General features: G+C 44.4%; 1 protein-coding gene across 2 annotated transcripts in view; it reads left to right on the forward strand.

The window, feature by feature from the left end:
- MAPRE2 (microtubule associated protein RP/EB family member 2) overlaps positions 1–20708 on the forward strand; it is a 198004-nt gene extending 177296 nt beyond the window's left edge. For both annotated transcript variants that reach the window (XM_049769713.1, XM_049769712.1), the window contains 3 exons: positions 3897–4036; positions 13971–14129; positions 19231–20708. In XM_049769713.1, the coding sequence (XP_049625670.1) occupies positions 3897–4036; positions 13971–14129; positions 19231–19293 (362 nt within the window). In that variant the 3' untranslated portion in view covers positions 19294–20708. The remainder of the gene's footprint in view (positions 1–3896; positions 4037–13970; positions 14130–19230) is intronic.
- The last annotated feature ends 271 nt before the right edge of the window (positions 20709–20979 follow it).

A 20979-nucleotide genomic window follows, 5' to 3' on the forward strand; every position in this document is an offset into this window, starting at 1 on the left:
AGGTTGGTCGTAAGCAAGGCAAATGCTTTAATCCCTATACTTTCTAAGTCTTTGGCCCGAGTTCTAATTTTAAAGTGCTACTGGACATTCCCTTGTATTTTAGATGATGGGATTATTTTCATTCTAGGAGAGAGTATTTGTTTTAAAGGTTTGATGCTCTTGGTGTCTCTTCGAGGTGTGTATGGTTTTGCCTCTTAAAGACACCTGAAGACCTTCATAGAGAAATTTTACAGTCTTCCTGTTTGCTGCTTTGTAATTAAGGCTTAGTCAGAACTTGTCACAGCTGTCAACCCACTTGTCTTTAAAACTCCTTGCATTTTCTAATCTGTTGGTATTGATTAACTGTGAAGTTGGAAATAAGTTATAAAACTGGTAACAGGTTTGATTTATTTAAGCATTTGTTTCTTCATCAAATATATATTCAGTCAAACTCTTGATCTCTAGAATTACATACCTGGGTTATGAGACATGTTCCATGTTCCAAGATTTTTTTTTAGGCTAGTCTTTAAAAGATCAGTAGAGGAACACATGTGCTCCTTGGGTCCACGCACATGTTGCTGCATCTTCCCTTATGAGATGTGGACTTTCCTACTTGTTGGGTTGTGTACTGGGGCCCTCTTCACCTTTGGAACCAAGTTCTCATTCTTATTCTCTCTTTCATTTTTGGTAGGGGTGGGGGTGGCGATACAGTTAGCAACACTGAGGAGTTACTCCTGGTTCTGCACTCAGGAATGATTCCCAGCAGGCTCAGGTTGCCGTCTAGGGTTTCAAGGACTGAACTTGGGTCAGCTGCATGCAGGGCAAGAGCCCTACCCACTGTTTTATTGCTCCAGTCCCCTTTGTTCTCTCTTGAATTCATTACTCGCTCTTTTTTTTAACCCCTTCCTCAGTACCTCAAAATAAAACTTGTTTTTGCTTTAAAAAAAGATAAATAAATAAAAGATCTGTAGGGAGTTGGGGTGGAGAATTGGACCAATAGCAGCAACATCTTCACCAAACTGGGTGGATGCTGTTTGGGATGTGTTATGGTTTTAGAAAGTAAGAATATTCCCATTGATGACACTGATTGAGGCCAGGGGGGATGCAGGTCACACAGGTTATTACTCAGGGGCTTTTTCAGGTGTGATGTTCTAGACCAGTGGTGGGCAACCTTTTTTTTCAACTGAGCCAAATCTCGCCCAAACCACGATTGAAATTTATTTTGAAAGCCACACAGGGTGTGCACTGACAGAGGCGAGGAGCAGAGTCCTGACTCCTGGAGCGGCCGCCCGGCTCTCACACAGAAGAGCCGCATTAAAAAGTGTAAAGAGGGGCCTGCGAGGTGGCACTAGAGGTAAGGTGTCTGCCTTGCAAGCGCTAGCCAAGGAAGGACCGCGGTTCGATCCCCCGGCGTCCCATATGGTCCCCCCAAGCCAGGGGCGATTTCTGAGCCCCTAGCCAGGAGTAACCCCTGAGCATCAAACGAGTGTGGCCCAAAAAAACAAAACAAACAAACAAACAAACAATAAAAGTGTAAAGAGCGAATGTGGCTCGAGAGTCGCAGCTTGAGGACCACTGTTCTAACCATGTGGCATTGAAGTCAGGTCAGTTCCTCAAGTTACTACAATTTAATCTTGAATTTCTTATTCCACAAAGTATGTGGACTACACTGCAGGCAGCACATTATGGCTTCTGACCTGACTACAGAGGTCATTTCCTCTAAGTCTGTGTAAATTCTAGATTGTATAGGGAACCTTTTCTCTACCAGGGGCCATCCTCCACAGATGATCTAGTACAGACAGACAGGCAGTGGAGGACTGACAAGAAGCATTTGTGTCTGTACCATCATGCATAGTCATGCACTTCAGATTTCATGGATTTTATACAATCTGCAGTTGGACATTCCCTGCTTCTGCTCCAGATTATGAGAATGTCACAGGCTAAATTATAGACTAACTAGACTTTATAAAACTTATTTGGTCTAAAACCCTCTTTTCAGGAAAAAATTTATTTATTTAGAGAATCTTCTGGAAATTTACTTTTTTTTAAGAGAACAAGCAAAAAGCATCCCTTGTATTAGCACCTAAGGCTACTCCAATGTTCCCTATCATTCCAGCACCCCCTTTATTAGCACCCATGTTGGGGAGCACAATCCTGGATAGATGAAGTCTTCTTCGAAATCATTGGTCTTTTCTCTTTTTTTATTTTCTACCAGCCTCAATGGTGTTGTAGAACCACTGAGGTTAAGGTGTTGAGCCCTAAATTGCTCTATGATAAAGGCATTTATTGATCTCTAAGTAATCGATCTTTTGATGAACATCTTCCATATGTCTTAAGCACCTCCTGAATCAGTGACATGGGGATAGAATTGTGAGCCGACTCTGCATAAATCTGTCTTCTCCCTCATCTCTCCATCCATTAGAGCTTTATGTACATTCAAACTTTATTCCTCAATGCCCCCAGTATGTTACAGTCCGTCTTGTTTCTGCCTGCAGACAATCCCGAGTGCAGTTCATGGGAATTCCATCCTGCTGGCCTGATATCAATCTTAGATCACAACCCTTGGTTTCTGACTCAACCCAATTTTCCAGACTTGACTTTTAATCCTTGCCCCTCCTCTGGAATCATAAATTTTCCAAAATGTTCTTTTATTCTGGAATAAGTTTAGAAATGAGTCTTGGGCAGGAGAGCGTTTGCAGGCGTACCAGTATTCTCCCTACTAGTTTTGTCAGTGACTAGAATTCACAAGTATAGAGGGAGAAGAGTATTTACATTTTATCCAATGAATGAATTGATTCGATGGTCTTTTTGTCTATTTGTAAGTCCATTGTGATGCCGAATACTTATCTGGGAACCTTTTCTCCTTAAATAAACAAGCCTGGGAGATAGTACTGTGATTAGGCCAGTACATCTTTGCATATTACAGTCCTAGATTTAATTCCCCAGTACCATCTGGTCTTCCAGGCATTTTCAGATGTTGCCCTGAAGAACCCTAAGCTGGGGCGGGGGGGCTGGTGCTTCCTGGCATTAGAGGCATGAGAAGTATTGCGTCTTTGGGTCCTCATGTTGAAATGCCAGCTCAGGAGGCCAACGATCACTGGAAGTGGACCCAGGCTACCTGAGCAGTACTTGGGAGACCCAGAAAACAGTCTAATAAAATCCCAGTGTTATTTGTATATGTTCCACATCTCTCCAAAGGCAAAAGGGAAAACTACCTTCATTTCATGTTACTTGGAAAGTTTAAACAAATTGGCACATAGTCCTTATCATATACATCATGTACATGAGGATATCTTATATTTTTGCATGGAGGGAGTAGTTCCAGACAATGCTCAGGGTATCTGGGCTGCTTCTACGGATACTCTGCCAACCAGGTTATTCCATAAATTCAATGTGATTCTAGTCCAGGATGTAAAACTGCTCAGATCCACCAGTGCTGGGAGCCCCCAAGGCCATTCTGTAGACACTAAACCTGGATGTACCAGGCTATCCAAGACAGTGCTCACGGGGACCATGCGGTACCAAGATCAAACTCTGAACCTCATACAGGGAAAGCTCCTAGTTTGACCTATCTATCTTATATATCCACCGATTTTTTTTGTTTGTTTGCTTTTTGAGCCACACCCGGCAGTGTTCAGGGGTTACTCCTGGCTATCTGCTCAGAAATAGCTCCTGGCAGGCACGGGGGAGCATATGGGACACCGAGATTCGAACCAACCACTTAGGTCCTGGGTCGGCTGCTTCCAAGGCAAACGCCGCTGTGCTATCTCTCCGGCCCCTTGTATCCACCTCTTAAGCTTTGTTTAAGGACTCCTTTACTTGTTGGTATTTACTTCAGATCTTTGCTGTAACTAAGCCTATATATTGATAGCACTACCGATGCCACAGCATTTGTCATTTATTCTGATTACTTGCAGGTGCAGCAAAATCAGCTCCGACATCTAAACCAGGATCCATACCTTCTCGCCCCTCCTCCGCCAAAAGGGCTTCGTCCGGCGTTTCAGCATCCAAATCGGATAAAGATTTAGAAACACAGGTCCTACAGCTCAATGAACAGGTACTGATCTTCTCTAGCTCTGAATGCAGAGACACTTAAATGAGTGGGGAGCAGGCCCTTACAGGCAGGGGAGAAGCAAAGGATTGAGGCAGAGCAATGGTTTCCAGCAGGTCCAAAACTGATTTGATTAGGCAGATGAAGACAGCTGCCTGTTATAAATGCAATCCATTAGCCACTTCTCAGAACTGTGCCTTAAGACAGAAGGACAAATGACTATCCCACACGTGGAGGCCCCTGGCCCAGCCTTTTCCTTATCCTTCTCTGCCTTTCTCCTTCCGTTTCTCCAACCACTGTCTACTAGACCAGCACTGATACTGATTGGTGCTAGTGACACAGTGGCAACCAAAGAGCTACCTATCCCATCCCTCCCTCTGAGAATTTATAGGAGCTCTACACCATGGACTCTTATACAAGCAAAGGCCAAAAACCCTTCCTGCAGTAGTCTCAGTTGTGCTCTGTACAGAACTCTCCTTTCATGTACCATTCTCATGGTGACATGGATCCAGCACTGTCACCTTTGAAATGAATGAATGCAAAAGCTGAGCTGTGCTTTCTAAGGATAGCTGATTTTGCTCCAGGACGCTCTGGAGCTTAAAAGTACTAAAATACGTAGCACAGAGCCCCCTGCAAAGCAGCCTGCCCTCCTCAGGAGGAAACTTGCCTTTCAGCCTGAGAGGAGCCTTTATTCCAGTCCTCGGGCTGTTCCCAGCCACTCACTGGCCATTCCCAGTGATTAATCTGCTTCTTGATGAGCCAGCAAGAGTCTGGAAACTGTTTTTTGAGATAATTGTATATTTGCAATCAGGAATTTAGTTTTAAAAGCCAGCAATTGTTTAACAAGGGTGTTCCTTTACAATTCTGATCACTTTAATGAAAAAGGTAAAGCTCTAAGTCATCCGGTGGGCAGAGCTTTGATTTAAAAACTGTGGAATGTTCTAATTACCTGCTGATTCTCAGTTTGAGTCCATATAGAATTTCCAGTAATGAGTTCTCAGATAAAAGGCAGTTGGTCCAACCCTCTTGAGCCTCTGGCCACATTCCTAAGGATCAGGACAAATCAGAACAGACCTAAAGAGAATTGAACCTTGGCTTTATAACCCTTTGTATTTATGATCCTTTGCTCCCAGGAGCTTATTCTTTTGATATCTTTATTTTCTTGTTCTTTTACAGCTTCTCCTCTTGTCCACACCCTCTCTTACCAATCCCCCAGCCCAAGTATGGCCATGTGAGATTTCAGGTCCTTCATGCCTCTCCCTCATAACTAGCCATCCTCAGTTCTTCTCCCAAGGGCTAGTCTTTGCACCCACTCGTTCTCCAGTTGTCCTGAGAGTCCCTACAATGGACCAGACCAGGCCAGGGAACACCAAGAAGAAAGAAAAATTCTGATGAGCTTCTCCATCAGATTTAATTGATTAAATTCCTTGCTTATTCAAAAGATTTCAGTCATCCCCTTCTACTCCATCAAGGAGTCTCCCACGACCCCCTCTTTGTCCGACAAAGGGAAGCAGTGAGCCTTCATTTTGGAACTATTTGCTGGGCAGTCAGAATTGCCTTCTCACTTTTCTGTCCTTGAAGCCTGGAGGTCCTCCACACCCAGGATGCTATGGAAGGCCTGAGTCTCAGCCCCTTAGGACAGTGGGGCTTGTGTGCTCTCAGAGCCACTAAAAGCCGGGACAAGGGAAGAGTTACCACCAGTAGTAACAGAAAATGACATGGCTATAAGAATTCTCATCGAATTGGCCTCCTGCATTTGTTCTCCCATACTCTGTTATAAAAGAGCCACTATACTAGATAGTTAGGTGATAGGAATAATTAGGTGATTATATCCTGAGGGACTGATTCTGGTTAGGGGGTGGGCAACTCAGTGTGGCAGGGTCAGCTACTGTGCTGGGGACCCCATGTGTGGGGTCAAGATGGGGGCATTGCTTAGCTATACACACCGAGGCTCAGACTGCCACAAACTGTGGGCATCACAGAGATGAGGAGGAGTAACCGGAAGCAGCTATATTTCCTTGCCTTTCCCATCAGCATTTCCCCAGGGGTTGCATCCAGCACCTCTTTCACCACCAGGCTTCTACTGTGGCAGGCGAGTAGAGGATGGATGAGAGTGAAATCTCAGTTGCCAGTTGATATTTAGCATCTAATTTGACTTCTGTTGGTCTTCACTGGGGCTATGTGTTGCTCTGTCTTACCTGATGGATGTGGGATACCTCAGTAAAGGCTGGCATCACAGGGATGTTTCCACAGCAACCTCTGCTCATTGTAGACACAGTCATTCCTGGAGGCAACCAATCTAGTTTTCCTGAGTTGAATGAGCCAGTAGATACCAGACCCCTAAAATGCCACTGAGCCATTGCTGGCCCCAATTCAGGCTTGAGATGTCATCTTTAGTCACTTATTGTTTGTTTTTTTTTTAAATATATAATTCTTAAATAATAATTCTTATTGAGACCAGTGAGAATTACAAGTCTTTCACAGTTGTATTTAAGGTACATAGTGACAGTGAATTAGGGTAATTCCACCACCAGTGTTGACCTCCCTCTGCCGTGTTTCCCAGTATACATCCCATACCTCCACCCTTTGAGTCTCTTGATTCTGTTTCGTTGATCTTGGTTTGGGTCTGACCATTTTTGATTTCCACTCAATGTTCCTGAGACCACTTGGCCCCTACAGCCACTTAACGTTTTTAAGTAAAAAAAACATCTTGAAATCCTGGGTAGAATTTTTTTCTAGAACTGGAAGGCCCTTGGCTCCTCCCATTTTGCATCTAAGCCACAGTGTCCTGGAAAAGAGCAGTTACAAGTGACCAAACTGATTTTTCCTTTGGGTTGTGAGCAACCGTGAGAGAGCCCTGAGACTGACAGAACAAATGCTTGTCTGTTTGACAAACAGGAAAGAAATGTACACTGCTTGTGACTGGTGTCTAGAACCACTGACTAGTGGTCTGTATAAAGGCCAGAGTTATTAGAAATAGAGAAGATATTGTTTCATTCCAGATACAGATTTCGGGAGTTCTGTTCATGGTGATTTCAAAGAAGGTTTCCTAAAGAAGAATAAGAAAGGCTTTTTAATCTTACAGACTTTTCACAGTACAAGTATAAAGGAACAAAGGGGGAAATGTGGTGGGATCCCCAGAGAAAGGAATAGAGAATGGTTTGGGCTTTTGTGCTATTGCTGTACCCTCTGGAATGTGGCACCTGGGGCTGCGGGTTATCTGAGCACATCTATGCCCATCCCCTCCATGGATTTCCCCCCTTGTAATAGCTTGGCCAGGCTCAGCCTTTCCACCCCTCTTCGTTTCCCTTCCCCAGCTCACTCTCTGACACTTTGGGAAGCTTCAGGGCCTTCAGTGAGCCTTGGGTCAAGGGGCTGGGGGCTATCTCAGGGCTGGGGCCCCATCTCTCCCCATCTGTGTCTTCTTTTTCTATGCTGAATCCGGCTCTGCAGAGTGCAAATGGGCTAGAAGTCTTTGCTCTGGCTCTGATTAGCAGAAGGGAGCCTTTTAGAGCCCATAGAACCAGGTAGCTTTGAATGGTCCCTCTGATGCTATTAGCAAGCCCCAGTCAACTACAGGCAATGATTAGAGTGCTGCAAGGTTGTACGCTTTGGCCCTGACTCAAGCTCCAAACAACAGCCCCTTTATCTCTACTTCAGACTTGTGCATCGCTTGTCTTCGTTAGGTTTCTAGTCTTTATTTTTTTTTTTTTTATTTTTTGTAGATTAAAGTTTTTTTTTTTTTTGAGCTTTTTTCTTTATTTAAACACCTTGATTACATACATGATTGTGTTTGGGTTTCAGTCATAAAAGGAACACCACCCATCACCACTGCAACATTCCCATCACCCAAGTCCCAAATCTCCCTCCTCCCCACCCAACCCCCGCCTGTACCCTAAACAGGCTCTACATTTCCCTCATACATTCTCAATATTAGGACAGTTCAAAATGTAGTTATTTCTCTAACTAAACTCATCACTCTTTGTGGTGAGCTTCCTGAGGTGAGCTGGAACTTCCAGCTCTTTTCTCTTTTGTGTCTGAAAATTATTATTACAAGGGTGTCTTTCATTTTTCTTAAAACCCATAGATGAGTGAGACCATTCTGCGTTTTTCTCTCTCTCTCTGACTTATTTCACTCAGCATAATAGATTCCATGTACATCCATGTATAGGAAAATTTCATGACTTCATCTCTCCTGACAGCTGCATAATATTCCATTGTGTATATGTACCACAGTTTCTTTAGCCATTCGTCTGTTGAAGGGCATCTTGGTTGCTTCCAGAGTCTTGCTATGGTAAATAGAGCTGCAATGAATATAGGTGTAAGGAAGGGGTTTTTGTATTGTATTTTTGTGTTCCTAGGGTATATTCCTAGGAGTGGTATAGCTGGATCGTATGGGAGCTCGATTTCCAGTTTTTGGAGGAATCTCCATATCGCTTTCCATAAAGGTTGAACTAGACAGCATTCCCACCAGCAGTGGATAAGAGTTCCTTTCTCTCCACATCCCCGCCAACACTGTTTATTCTCATTCTTTGTGATGTGTGCCATTCTCTGGGGTGTAAGGTGGTATCTCATCGTTGTTTTGATTTGCATCTCCCTGATGATTAGTGATGTGGAACATTTTTTCATGTGTCTTTTGGCCATGCGTATTTCTTCTTTGTCAAAGTGTCTGTTCATTTCTTCTCCCCATTTTTTGATGGGGTTAGATGTTTTTTTCTTGTAAAGTTCTGTCAGTGCCTTGTATATTTTGGAGATTAGCCCCTTATCTGATGGGTATTGGGTGAACAGTTTCTCCCACTTAGTGGGTGGCTCTTGTATCCTGGGCACTATTTCCTTTGAGGTGCAGAAGCTTCTCAGCTTAATATATTCCCATCTGTTAATCTCTGCTTTCACTTGCTTGGAGAGTGCAGTTTCCTCCTTGAAGATGCCTGTAATGTCCTGTAGTGTTTTGCCTATGTGCTGTTCTATATATCTTATGGTTTTGGGGCTGATATCAAGGTCTTTCATCCATTTGGATTTTACCTTTGTACATGATGTTAGCTGGGGGTCTAAGTTTAATTTTTTGCAAGTGGCTATCCAATTGTGCCAACACCACTTGTTGAAGAGGCTTTCCCTGCTCCATTTAGGATTTCCTGCTCCTTTATCAAAAATTAGATGGTTGTATCTCTGGGGAACATTTTCTGAGTATTCAAGCCTATTCCACTGATCTGAGGACCTATCCTTATTCCAATAACATGCTGTTTTGATAACTGTTGCTTTGTAGTACAGTTTAAAGTTGGGAAAAGTAATTCCTCCCATATTCTTTTTCCCAATGATTGCTTTAGCTATTCGAGGGTGTTTATTGTTCCAAATGAATTTCAAAAGTGTCTGATCCACTTCTTTGAAGAATGTCATGGGTATCTTTAGAGGGATGGCATTAAATCTGTATAATGCCTTGGGGAGTATTGACATTTTGATGATGTTAATCCTGCCAATCCATGAGCAGGGTATGTGTTTCCATTTCCGTGTGTCCTCTCTTATTTCTTGGAGCAGAGTTTTATAGTTTTCTTTGTATAGGTCCTTCACATATTTAGTCAAGTTTGTAGCATGAAATAATTAACGATGAGGCTGGATGGTGGAGGATACCATCCAGCCCACATGGCTCTGCAACCTCCATGCAGCCGGCGAGTTCCAGGCCCAGGTGAAATCACTCACTCACACGCAGGCTTCAGGAAGAATCATCTTTATTCATGCCCTAGCCACCACAGGTGTGTGGCCTATGTCAACCTTTTAAGCATTCAGCTATATTTTGCTAGCCCTGCATCTTATCTCCTGTTAGCCATCTTCCCTTTGGGCTCCATGCGGCCCAAAGATCCAAAAGCCAGGAAGCCAAGCCGGGCCAAGAGAGAAACGGCAAAAGGGCAAAAGGGCCGAATCCCCTGGCTCAGAGGTTTATCTATCCTTTTCCAGACCCCTCCCAGAAATGGGAGGTCTTGCAGGTAGTTACACCTATTATCCGGTTCCCAAGACCCCTCCCAGATATGGGTGGGTCTTAGGGTACACCACAAAGTTGATTCCAAGATACTTGAGTTTGTGTGGCACTATTGTGAATGGGGTTGTTTTCTTAATGTCCATTTCATCCTTATTACTATTGGTATATAGAAAGGCCATTGATTTTTGTGTGTTAATTTTGTAGCCTGCCACCTTGCTATATGAGTCTATTGTTTCTAGAAGCTTTTTGATAGAGTCTTTAGGGTTTTCTAAGTAGAGTATCATGTCATCTGCAAACAGTGAGAGCTTGACTTCTTCCTTTCCTATCTGGATTCCCTTGATATCCTTTTCTTGCCTAATCACTATAGCAAGTACTTCCAGTGCTATGTTGAATAGGAGTGGTGAGAGAGGACAGCCTTGTCTTGTGCCAGAATTTAGAGGGAAGGCTTTCAGTTTTTCTCCATTGAGGATAATATTTGCCACTGGCTTGTGGTAGATGGCCTTCACTATATTGAGAAAGGTTCCCTCCATTCCCATCTTGCTGAGAGTTTTGATCAAGAATGGGTGTTGGACCTTATCAAATGCTTTCTCTGCATCTATTGATATGATCATGTGGTTTTTATTTTTCTTGTTATTGATGTTGTGTATTATGTTGATAGATTTACGGATGTTAAACCAGCCTTGCATTCCTGGGATGAAACCTACTTGATCGTAGTGGATGATCTTCTTAACGAGGCATTGAATCCTATTTGCCAGGATTTTGTTGAGGATCTTTGCATCTGCATTCATCAGTGATATTGGTCTGTAATTTTCTTTTTTGGTAGCGTCTCTGTCTGGTTTAGGTATCAAGGTGATGTTGGCTTCATAAAAGCTATTTGGAAGTGTTTCTGTTTGTTCAATTTCATGAAAGAGTCTTGCCAAGATTGGCAGTAGTTCCTCTTGGAAAGTTTGATAGAATTCATTAGTGAATCCATCTGGACCTGGGCTTTTGTTTTTCGGCAGACATTTGATTACTGTTTTAATTTCATCAATGGTGATGGGGGTGTTTAGATATGCTACATCCTCTTCCTTCAACCGTGGAAGATTATAAGAGTCCAAGAATTTATCCATTTCTTCCAGGTTCTCATTTTTAGTGGCGTAGAGTTTTTCAAAGTAGTTTCTGATTACCCTTTGAATCTCTGTCATATCAGTAGTGATCTCTCCTTTTTCATTCCTGATACGAGTTATCAAGTTTCTCTCTCTCTCTTTCTTTGTTAGGTTTGCCAGTGGTCTATCAATCTTGTTTATTTTTTCAAAGAACCAACTTCTGCTTTCGTTGATCTTTCGGATTGTTTTTTGAGTTTCCACTTCGTTGATTTCTGCTCTCAGCTTTGTTATTTCCTTCTGTCTTCCTATTCTTGGGTCCTTTTGTTGAGCATTTTCTAGTTCTATTAGCTGTGTCATTAAGCTACTCAGGTAAGCTCCTTCTTCCTTCCTGATGTGTGCTTGCAAAGCTATAAATTTTCCTCTCAGTACTGCTTTTGCAGTGTCCCATAAGTTCTGAGAGTTTGTGTCTTTATTGTCATTTGTTTCCAGGAACCTTTTTATTTCCTCCTTGATTTCATCTCGGACCCACTGGTTATTGAGCATGAGGCTGTTTAACTTCCAGGTGTTAAAGTGTTTCTTCTGAGTCCCTTTGGAGTTCACAAATAATTTCAGAGCCTTGTGGTCAGCGAAGGTAGCCTGCAAAATTTCTATCCTCTTGATCTTATGGAGGTATGTTTTATGTGCCAGCATGTAGTCTATCCTGGAGAATGTCCCATGTACATTGGAGAAGAATGTGTATCCAGGTTTCTGGGGATGGAGTGTCCTATATATATCCACTAGGCCTCTTTCTTCCATTTCTCTCCTCAGGTCTAGTATATTCTTGTTGGGTTTCAGTCTGGTTGACCTGTCCAGTGTTGACAAAGCCGTGTTAAGGTCCCCCACAATTATTGTGTTGTTGTTGATATTATTTTTCAGATTTGTCAACAGTTGTATTAAATATTTTGCTGGCCCCTCATTCGGTGCATATATGTTTAGGAGAGTGAATTCTTCCTGCTCTACGTACCCCTTGATTAATATAAAATGTCCGTCTTTGTCCCTTACAACCTTCCTGAGTATAAAGTTTGCATTATCTGATATTAGTATGGCCACTCCAGCTTTTTTATGGGTGTTGTTTGCTTGGATAACTTTTCTCCAGCCTTTTATTTTGAGTCTATGTTTGTTCTGACTATTCAGGTGCGTTTCTTGTAGGCAGCAGAAGGTTGGATTGAGTTTTTTGATCCATTTAGCCACTCTGTGTCTCTTAACTGGTGCATTTAGTCCATTGACGTTGAGAGAAAGAATTGTCCTGGGATTTAACGCCATCTTTATTTCAAAATTTGGTGTGTCTTTTGGGTAGTCTTGTCTTAGATTAGGTCTTTCAGTTTTTCTCTTAAGACTGGTTTTGTGTCTGTGAAGTTTCTGAGCTGTTTTTTGTCTGTGAAACCATGTATTCTTCCATCAAACCGGAAAGTGAGTTTTGCTGGGTATAGTATTCTGGGTGAAGCATTCATTTCATTCAGTCTTGTCACAGTATCCCACCACTGCTTTCTGGCATTGAGCGTTTCTGGTGACAGGTCTGCTGTAAATCTCAGGGAAGCTTGCTTGAACATGATTTCCCCTTTTGATCTTGCTGTTTTCAGAATTCTGTCTCTATCTGTGGGATTTGTCATTGTGACTAGGATGTGTCTTGGGGTGGTTTTTCTGGGGTCTCTTTTGGTTGGTACTCTTCGGGCATGCAGGATTTGATCACATATATTCTTTAGCTCTGGAAGTTTCTCTTTAATGATGTTCTTGACCATTGATTCTTCCTGGAAATTTTCTTCCTGGGTCTCTGGGACTCCAATGATTCTTAAGTTGTTTCTGTTGATCTTATCATAGACTTCTATTTTCGTCTGTTCCCATTCTTTGACTAATTTTTCCATTGTCTGCTCATTTGCTTTAAGTTTTTTGTCCAATCTCTCCTGCTGTATGGAATTGTTATGTATCTCATCTTCCACAGCACCAAGTCTATTCTCAGCTTCTGATACCCTGTCCCAGAGCTTATCCATTTTGTCATTCACTTCGTTTACTGACTTTTTCAGGCCTGTTAGTTGACATGTTATTTCAGTTTGGAGTTTTGTCATTTCTGCCTTCATATTTTCTTGGTTCTTATTAGTGTTCTGTTCAACTCGATCCATGGTTTCTTGGAGTCTGTTGAGCACCTTCCATATTGCTAGTCTAAAGTCCTTATCTGAGAGGTTGATTAGTTGTTCAGTCATTATCTGGTCCTCAGAATTGTCATCTTCATTCTCTATGTCTGATGCTGGCCTGCGTTGTTTCCCCATTGTCACACTTGTATTGTGGGTTTTTCTACGTGTTGTAGTGGTATTCATTGTCTATATGATGTAGGCAGCACACTCCTCTGGCTCCTCCCTTTCTGGATGGGCTGACTTGCCTCTAAGGGAGGGGAGTCCTCCGTGGATGAAGCCTCACACTGGGTCAAATCTTAGGCCCGAGCATGCAACAGAGAAGACAGTCCAGAGAGAAATGTTTGCTTCTGTGATATAGCGCCGTTCTTAGTGTGATTTTTCCTTCTTGTTGCAATGGAGTTCTTTCCTTAGAAAGAGTGCACGGCCATGTAGCGAAGCGGAGCGGCCGTGCTCCTCTGAGCCTCTTTTTGCCCCACTCGCAAGAGTTTCACGCAGAAGGACAGTAGACAGACATAGACAGGTCACACTCACAGTCTTTCACAGCTGAGCCCCACTGGGCCGGTGTACTTTCGCGGATTTTCCCCGCCTGGTGTCACACACAGGGAGCCAGCTTTTGCCAGGTTTCTAGTCTTTAAATGCAAGTGTAGTTAGTGACTTATTTCTCACACTGTATCTTGATGCTGGGACACATTCTCTCCACTTCTACTCCTTTGTAGGTACATTCATTAAAGCTTGCTATTGAAGGCGTGGAAAAGGAACGGGATTTCTACTTTGGGAAGTTGAGAGAGATTGAGCTGCTCTGCCAAGAGCATGGGCAGGAAAACGACGACCTGGTGCAGCGACTAATGGAAATCCTCTACGCTTCGGATGAACCTGTGAGTGAGGACAGCCGGGGCTTGAGGGTGGGGATATCAGGGGTGAAGAGCAGTCATCTCTGTGTCTTCAGATGCAGCCCTGGAATCCCAGTGAAAGCAAAGCTGAGTTGGAGTAGCCAGAATGTTCCCCGGGGATAAAAAACAAACAAACAAAAAAACCAGAAACAGTGATCTTCATGATTCATTGGCCTGTGCTGTGGAACATGCATTTATAGGTTAATCTTCAGAGAACTGATGACTTAGTTGTGACATCTCCATCTGAGTATCAAGTGGTTTTCAGCCCTGTTAGCAAATGAGCAATAGGAATTTATGTGGGTTCTTCCATATCTGGGAGAGATCAATGCGGCTCCACCAGAGGAGGTTAAGCTGGATACTTTCTCCACCCTCAGAAGCCACACAGCTGTCCGTTTTTGTCTCCCAGGTGGTTGTCCTGGTTACTTATTGCTAGCACAGACTAGCATGGGGAGGGAAAAATTACTTCTAGAAGGTGTCCTCTGTTAGGAGGACCTGCTCCAGGACTTGGTGCTCAGAGAGAAGCCTCGCTGTGGCTCTATTTTGGCAATGAAAGGGAGTTGTGAGAAGCAACAGAGAAACTGAATGTTCAAGGAGCAGGAAGGCAGAGAGAGAGGACAGAGACTGAGGCTGGTCACCCAGGTCTGCAAGTATGAGGCTGGGGAAATGCTCAGGAGGTGGCAGGAATCTGGCACCACAGAATGCACTGTGTAGGGGCTGGAGAGATAGCAAGGAGGTAAGGCATTTGCCTTACATCCAGAAGGATGATGGTTCGAATCCCGGCATCCTATATGGTCCCCTGAGCCTGCCAGGAGCGATTTCTGAGCACTGAGCCAGGAGTAACCCCGAGCGCTGCCAGGTGTGACCCAAAAACAAAAAATGCACGTTGTAAGGTGAGGGCTGGGCTGGGGTTTTAGCTGCTCCACATGGCGGGTCAGAGCCAGGGAGAGCATTTGGTCTGTTTGTTCTGGCTTTGGGAACTCTGAGGACTCTGGTATGTATCCATCTTTCCACAGACTGCACCAAACCACCAGTAAGTTTACTTTATGTCTTATTTTAGCTGACAGCTAGGCAGATGTTTACTCCATAGAACATTTGAAATCCTGATGAAGTTTTCCAAAACTGGAGGAGTTTTGTTTTTGTTTTTTGGTTTTGGGGTTTTTTTTTTTTTTTTACAACAACAAAAATAAACCCTTGGGATTTGGTCCTCATTAGCTCAGACTATAGTTTTTAAAACCCCTGGATTCTGCAGAACCAGGTCCCAAGCAGTGGTCCTTCACACTGTGTGATTTTCCATTGTTTCAGATTTGTCCTGTAGGGCCATGGGTGACCATGTGCTTAATTTGAGGGGCCAAGATTTCTTCTTTCTCCCACAGATAAGGGAAGTATGAAAGAATGGAAAGCCGGATTGTATGCCTCCTTTTCAGTTAGACCTAGATGAACCCTGCAGTGGCATTTCAGGTATTAGCTGAAGAGAGACCTGGCCCCTGAGTCTTTTTTGGTATTGACTGGCCTTGATTCTTATTTTCAATCAACTCTAGGATAGCATAAAGTGGTAGAGATAGAACTCTAACTGGGAGTTTCACATACAGAAGTAAACCCAACTATTCCCTTTCCAGATGCAGTAACCCAATAGAAATTTCTAGAGTGGGTCACCAGCCAGGCATCCAATCTTTATCAGTCTCATGGTCTTTTTACTTAATTCCTATCCTGGGTGTTGCCTCATGCGTCTGTCAGATGACAAGATGCCTCTGTCCGGAGATGGATGCTAATTTCTTAAGGGTTTGTTACAGAATCTTCCCCCACCCACAAAGACCTATTGGATGTATTTCTCTCCTTGAACAAAGTATGAAGTACACCGAAAGAAAACACCGCCCTGCCTCAGTGCCTCTGCTTCCAGTAAGGGAAACAGACAGGGACACAGCTAACTGGAATGTGTCTATCGGTGACACACATGATAGTAGATACCTAAATAAACTCGTGTGAGGAGCACATAAAGACAGCCAGAGGCTCGGGCATAGACTTCAGAGAGACAATGACGCTTGTAGAGGTTGAAGAATGACTAGGAATGTCAACAATCAGAGGGAAAATTGGCGGGGGAAGACATTTTAGGCCAAGGAAATAGTATGAACAAGGCAGAGAGGAAAAGAGCACCCAGACATGGCTGGTGTGGGTGGAGGCCCAGGCCCTCCTCATACCTCCAGGAAGTAGGAAGCCTTCTGAGCTTCTGTATAACCCCACCTCCCTCCTTTGTCTTCCTTTCCAGGCCCACCCCTAGGGTAACTCCCTATATGCTGCTCCACAGGGAAAAGGCTCCATTTGGGTTTGTTTTGTTTTGTTTGTTTGAGAGCAACTGGGAGCTCTCAGAATTACAGGTGCATTCTGATTTCAGGCGGCCTTCACTTGCACCCAAAAGTTTTTAGTCTTCTGGGAACTGAGGGGTTTGCTTTGTATGCTACTGTTGCCCAATAGAGTGGGGTCTGCAGTTCTTGCAGATGCAGGATTCATTGTGAGTGAGACTTCAGTCAGGCCAGCAGGAGGACACCTCTGCTGCCCTCTTGTTTAGTAGGAAGGAGGAGACCTGAGGAAAACTTGTTCTGGCAGGTGGCTAGTTCTGTAGCACATAGGTTCAACAATTGTTGGTCTTGACTCTTGTATTTTTCACTTTCAGACCTATTTAGTTTCCTTGCTTCACTTTGATTCTCAGCTGTGATGTGAGCAAGCCAGATTTTCCATAAAATATCAACACTCTCATTTCCAAGATCTTCCCAGCCCTACCTAACACTTACAGAACCATCCCATAGAGAAAGCTCCCTTCCAATGAGATGAACAGGCAATAACACTGGGTGTTATGTAAAGTAGTTGGGATGTTGAATGGATCAACTTACCTATGCTTAGGGCCCCAGCCCTGGCTACAGAGGCAGCATGTAGCCTGCATAGGAACAAAAACTAAGCCATACAGCTGATGAGGAAAATAATCAGTCCTACAGAAGGGGCAGGGGAGACCTCAGTGGGATAAAGCTCCCTACCCTTACTGATCAGTTCCCTCAAGCAACCTTTTCTCACTTTTACTGGAGAAAAAAAGCCCTGATTAATGGGTCTGGGGCTGTCTCAGCTGACAACATACAGTACAGTCATCTCCCATTCCCTTGAAGAGGCTCATCCTTGTACATGCCAGGCAGTGGACAGAGCCATGCATAGAGGGTCCTGCAGTGATGCCCCAGGGCATGGAGAGGAGCTAGCGTGAAGGCTGACTTGGCTCTGAGGTAAATGAGTACCCACAGCTAAGGAGTCAAGAGTAAGCTAAGGACAGTGTGACATGAGCAGAGTGGATACCATGGGCTCATATTTCTGGGGAAGAGATAGCAGTGGCCGTGGGACTGGTGAGAGCTGACCTTTCTAAAGGGCATGCCTCTTGGGTGACACTGAGCACTGGAGTCAAACCAGAGTCATTATGTCACTTTACTCCTGCTGTCATAGAAAGGTTGGGGTCTTCAAAATTAATTTTTCTTTTAGAATATCTTCTAGAGATTTATTTTTACCAAGAATAATTAGAGTGTATACTTACAGTAGTTATGCACCAATACTGCCTATTTTAACTCATCGATTCCTCTGTAGAATTCAGTTAGTGAAATTCATGGGAAACTCGTGGCACATGGGCATCCATTTTACAAATGGGAAGATTGAGGTATAGAGGTAGGATGGATGTGCCCACAGATATGCATGCATCTTGCTAGATGGCCAAGCCAGAAGATGAACACTAGAGTCCATGCTCTAACTGAGGTTATGCATTGACCTTGGCTCATTTCTGATGGTCACAGCATGTATTCTTTTCTTCTCTGTGATTTTTTTTTTCTCTCAACATAACCACTTTGAGCTCCACAGTGAGTGAGACAGGGTATGGGAGGGTGAAGCTCTGCCTGACACCCGTAACCAATGCGTACAGGCAGTGCCCGAGAGGAGAAGGTTATAGGTCAGCTTCACATCCAGGGAAGAAACAAGTGACGCAGGAGAATTAAAGAGATTCTAGTCCCCCATAAAGAGATGATCCAACCACATGGTGAGTTTGCCCTGTGCTACAGGGAAGAGGGGTCAGATTGACGGGGATGGAGTCCTTGAGAATGAAAGAAGTTAGAAGTTAGTGGGCGCAAAGTAAGGAAGAACTGAGCGGGTCTCTCTCAGTCAAGATCTCGTTCCTGACAACATCACAAATGTGTTCGCATTCTTTGTTGTTGTTGTTGTTGTTGTTGTTTTGGTCATGCTCAAGGTACTCTTGGCTCTCTGCTCACAAGACTCCTGCCTGGCTCAGGGAACCACACCAGAGATCAAACCTGGGTCGGCCACGTGCAAGGCAAGCACCCTACCCACTATACTAAACTTCCCAGCCCTGCGTTGTGCATCATCGGTTACTGGCCTCCCTCTGCTTGGGTAGTTCAGAGCCAACTCATCCTTGAGACAGCAGAACTTCAGGATCTGCAGCTAGAAATGACCAGAATATTAACCTAGATTTGGTGTTCACGGTGGGCTTCCCGGAGGTCCCCGAATGAATAGTAGGTCAGTGACCCCATAAAGGTCACAATCAACAAAGTAATGGAAAGCCTTGAAGCACCCCCAAATACATGTCCCCATGTCTTCCAGAAGTTACTTTCCATCCCAGATAGCACACAAAAACCAGTCTTTGTCTTTCTCTTCTTACAGTTGTTTTGCTTTTTTTGCTTTTTTTTTGGGGGGGGGGCACAGCCTGTGACGCTCAGGGGTTATCAGGGGTTACTCCTGGATATGCGCTCAGAAATTGCTCCTGGCTTGGGGGACCATAAAGGTGCTGGCGGATCGAACGGTGGTTCATCCTGGGTCAGCCACACACAAGGCAAACGCCCTACCGCTGTACCATCACTCTGGCCCCTAACAGTTGCTTCTTTACCCCTGAGAACTGACCTGTGTACTGTGCTCTGTGCTAATCCTAGGGGCTGACAAGTGTGCCCAAGCCCAAGTTCACTATGGTGTGGAGACGCTGATATCAGATCTGGGGGGGACAGGATTGCCACCCACAGTCAGTTGTCTCAATTGCAACTTCTCCCTGGCCCCACAGGAAGGTCACCAAGAGGAGCCAGAGGTGGAGGAGCCAGTCCACGAACAGCAGCCCCAGCAGTAGGAAGAGTACTGAGCCATCTGGTCAGCACTCAACACTTGCATTTCCTGTGGGAACTTTTCTTCTGGAGAATTGGAACATGTGTGGCCTCAAGCTCAGCAGAAACCAGTCGTTCCCATCTGCCGTTACCAACGACACGCTGTTGCATCCGCCAGCCACTGTGCTCGCTCGGGTCCCATCACCTTTGCCAAGACATATTAGCAGCCGGCCTTTCCAGAGCCCCATACCTTCGAGACACTGGGCTCACATATCTTCAAGTTCACCACTTGGCTGCTTGAAACTGGTTCTGCTCTTTTTCATTTCTTTCCAGAACGGCTCTCCCCCACCCCACCACTACCACCACCTCCCTTTTTATCCTGGTGTGAAACAATGGTAATTTGATATATGGTATTTATATTGGCATTTCTCAACCCAGTGTCACTAGATGTCACATACATTTGTTTTACTTTGATGTTTGCAAGTCTAACCTTTTCATAGAAATTTGGTCGCATAATAAATTGGAACAAAGGGAAACAGATACTTGACACGAAAGCCATAATGACAGTGACTTGTTTTGGGGGGTGGGATCTCCCCACTACCATCCCCCCCACTTACAATATGAAAGGGGGGAAAATGGATTCGAAACTAGGACTTCAGAGCTCAGCAGTGTTCGTGCATCCACATGTTAGCTAACCACACAATGAAAGACATTCCCTCAAGGAGAACAAACACCATCTCAACTTGGCCTCTCGCCACTTGCCCCTGCCCCCACCCCCACCCCGATTCTCATGCTATTTTCTTTCTCAGGGTCCTTTTTGGTGGACAGCCACTCTCCCCGAGAAGCTGTCATCACTTCTCTGCAGCCCAGATGGGAGCACTGCCCCCCTGCATGGGTCTCTCTCTGTGTGGGCTTTCGTCCCAATCCCACCATCCTCCCCTCCTGGGACTTCTTCTAAGGCTCAGTGCAGCCTCAGTCCCCACCTGCTGCTTCTCTGCTGGAGCCTCAGCGGCAGGCACCTCACCCCATGGCACCTTACAGTATTCAAGTCCGAGCTGACTCCAAAATGCCAGCACAGAAAACTCATGACTCCCCCACCTTCAATAGTAAGGAATTCTCCCTCTAATCTGCTCGATCGGCTCAGCCATGACATTCAGAAATAGAAGAAGCGTGAATTTAAAGCATTCCTCTTTTTTTAACTAGTATTTGCACATGTCCTCAGTACCTTTCCAAATCTTGTCCTTTGTTCCCCACCCCTCCCACCCCTCCCCACACACACGTACTTTAACAGATGGTACCCCTCCCTGGATCATTCATTTCCCTTGGTTTCTAACTTGAGGTTTACTTTCACTTGTTATTGGACTTAAGCAGGTGCCACCAAAAGAAATAAGTGTGCCCACCCCCTCCCTTTCACCAAAAAAGCTGAAAATAAATTTCTGATATGCATCCTAAAGCTTTGACATTTTGTTATTAATCGATGAAGTGTGGAGTCTAGATTCTCACATCTGAAGCTTGCCACCACTAGAAATCTTCTCAAAATACATTTTTGCAGCAGAATGGTATTTGAGTTCCATGTGAAAGAGATTGCTTGTGTTTTTGAGGTGACGGCTGCACACTGTGCAGAACTGGACAGATGTTCCGTGGTGTTTCGTTTCCCTTTCTTCTCTCTCTTGCTTGCTCTGGGCTCCCATGGCAGCTAGTTTCTCTCAGGC

The sequence above is a fragment of the Suncus etruscus genome, chromosome 3 (assembly GCF_024139225.1).
Source record: "Suncus etruscus isolate mSunEtr1 chromosome 3, mSunEtr1.pri.cur, whole genome shotgun sequence".
NCBI classification, from domain to species: Eukaryota; Metazoa; Chordata; class Mammalia; order Eulipotyphla; family Soricidae; genus Suncus; species Suncus etruscus.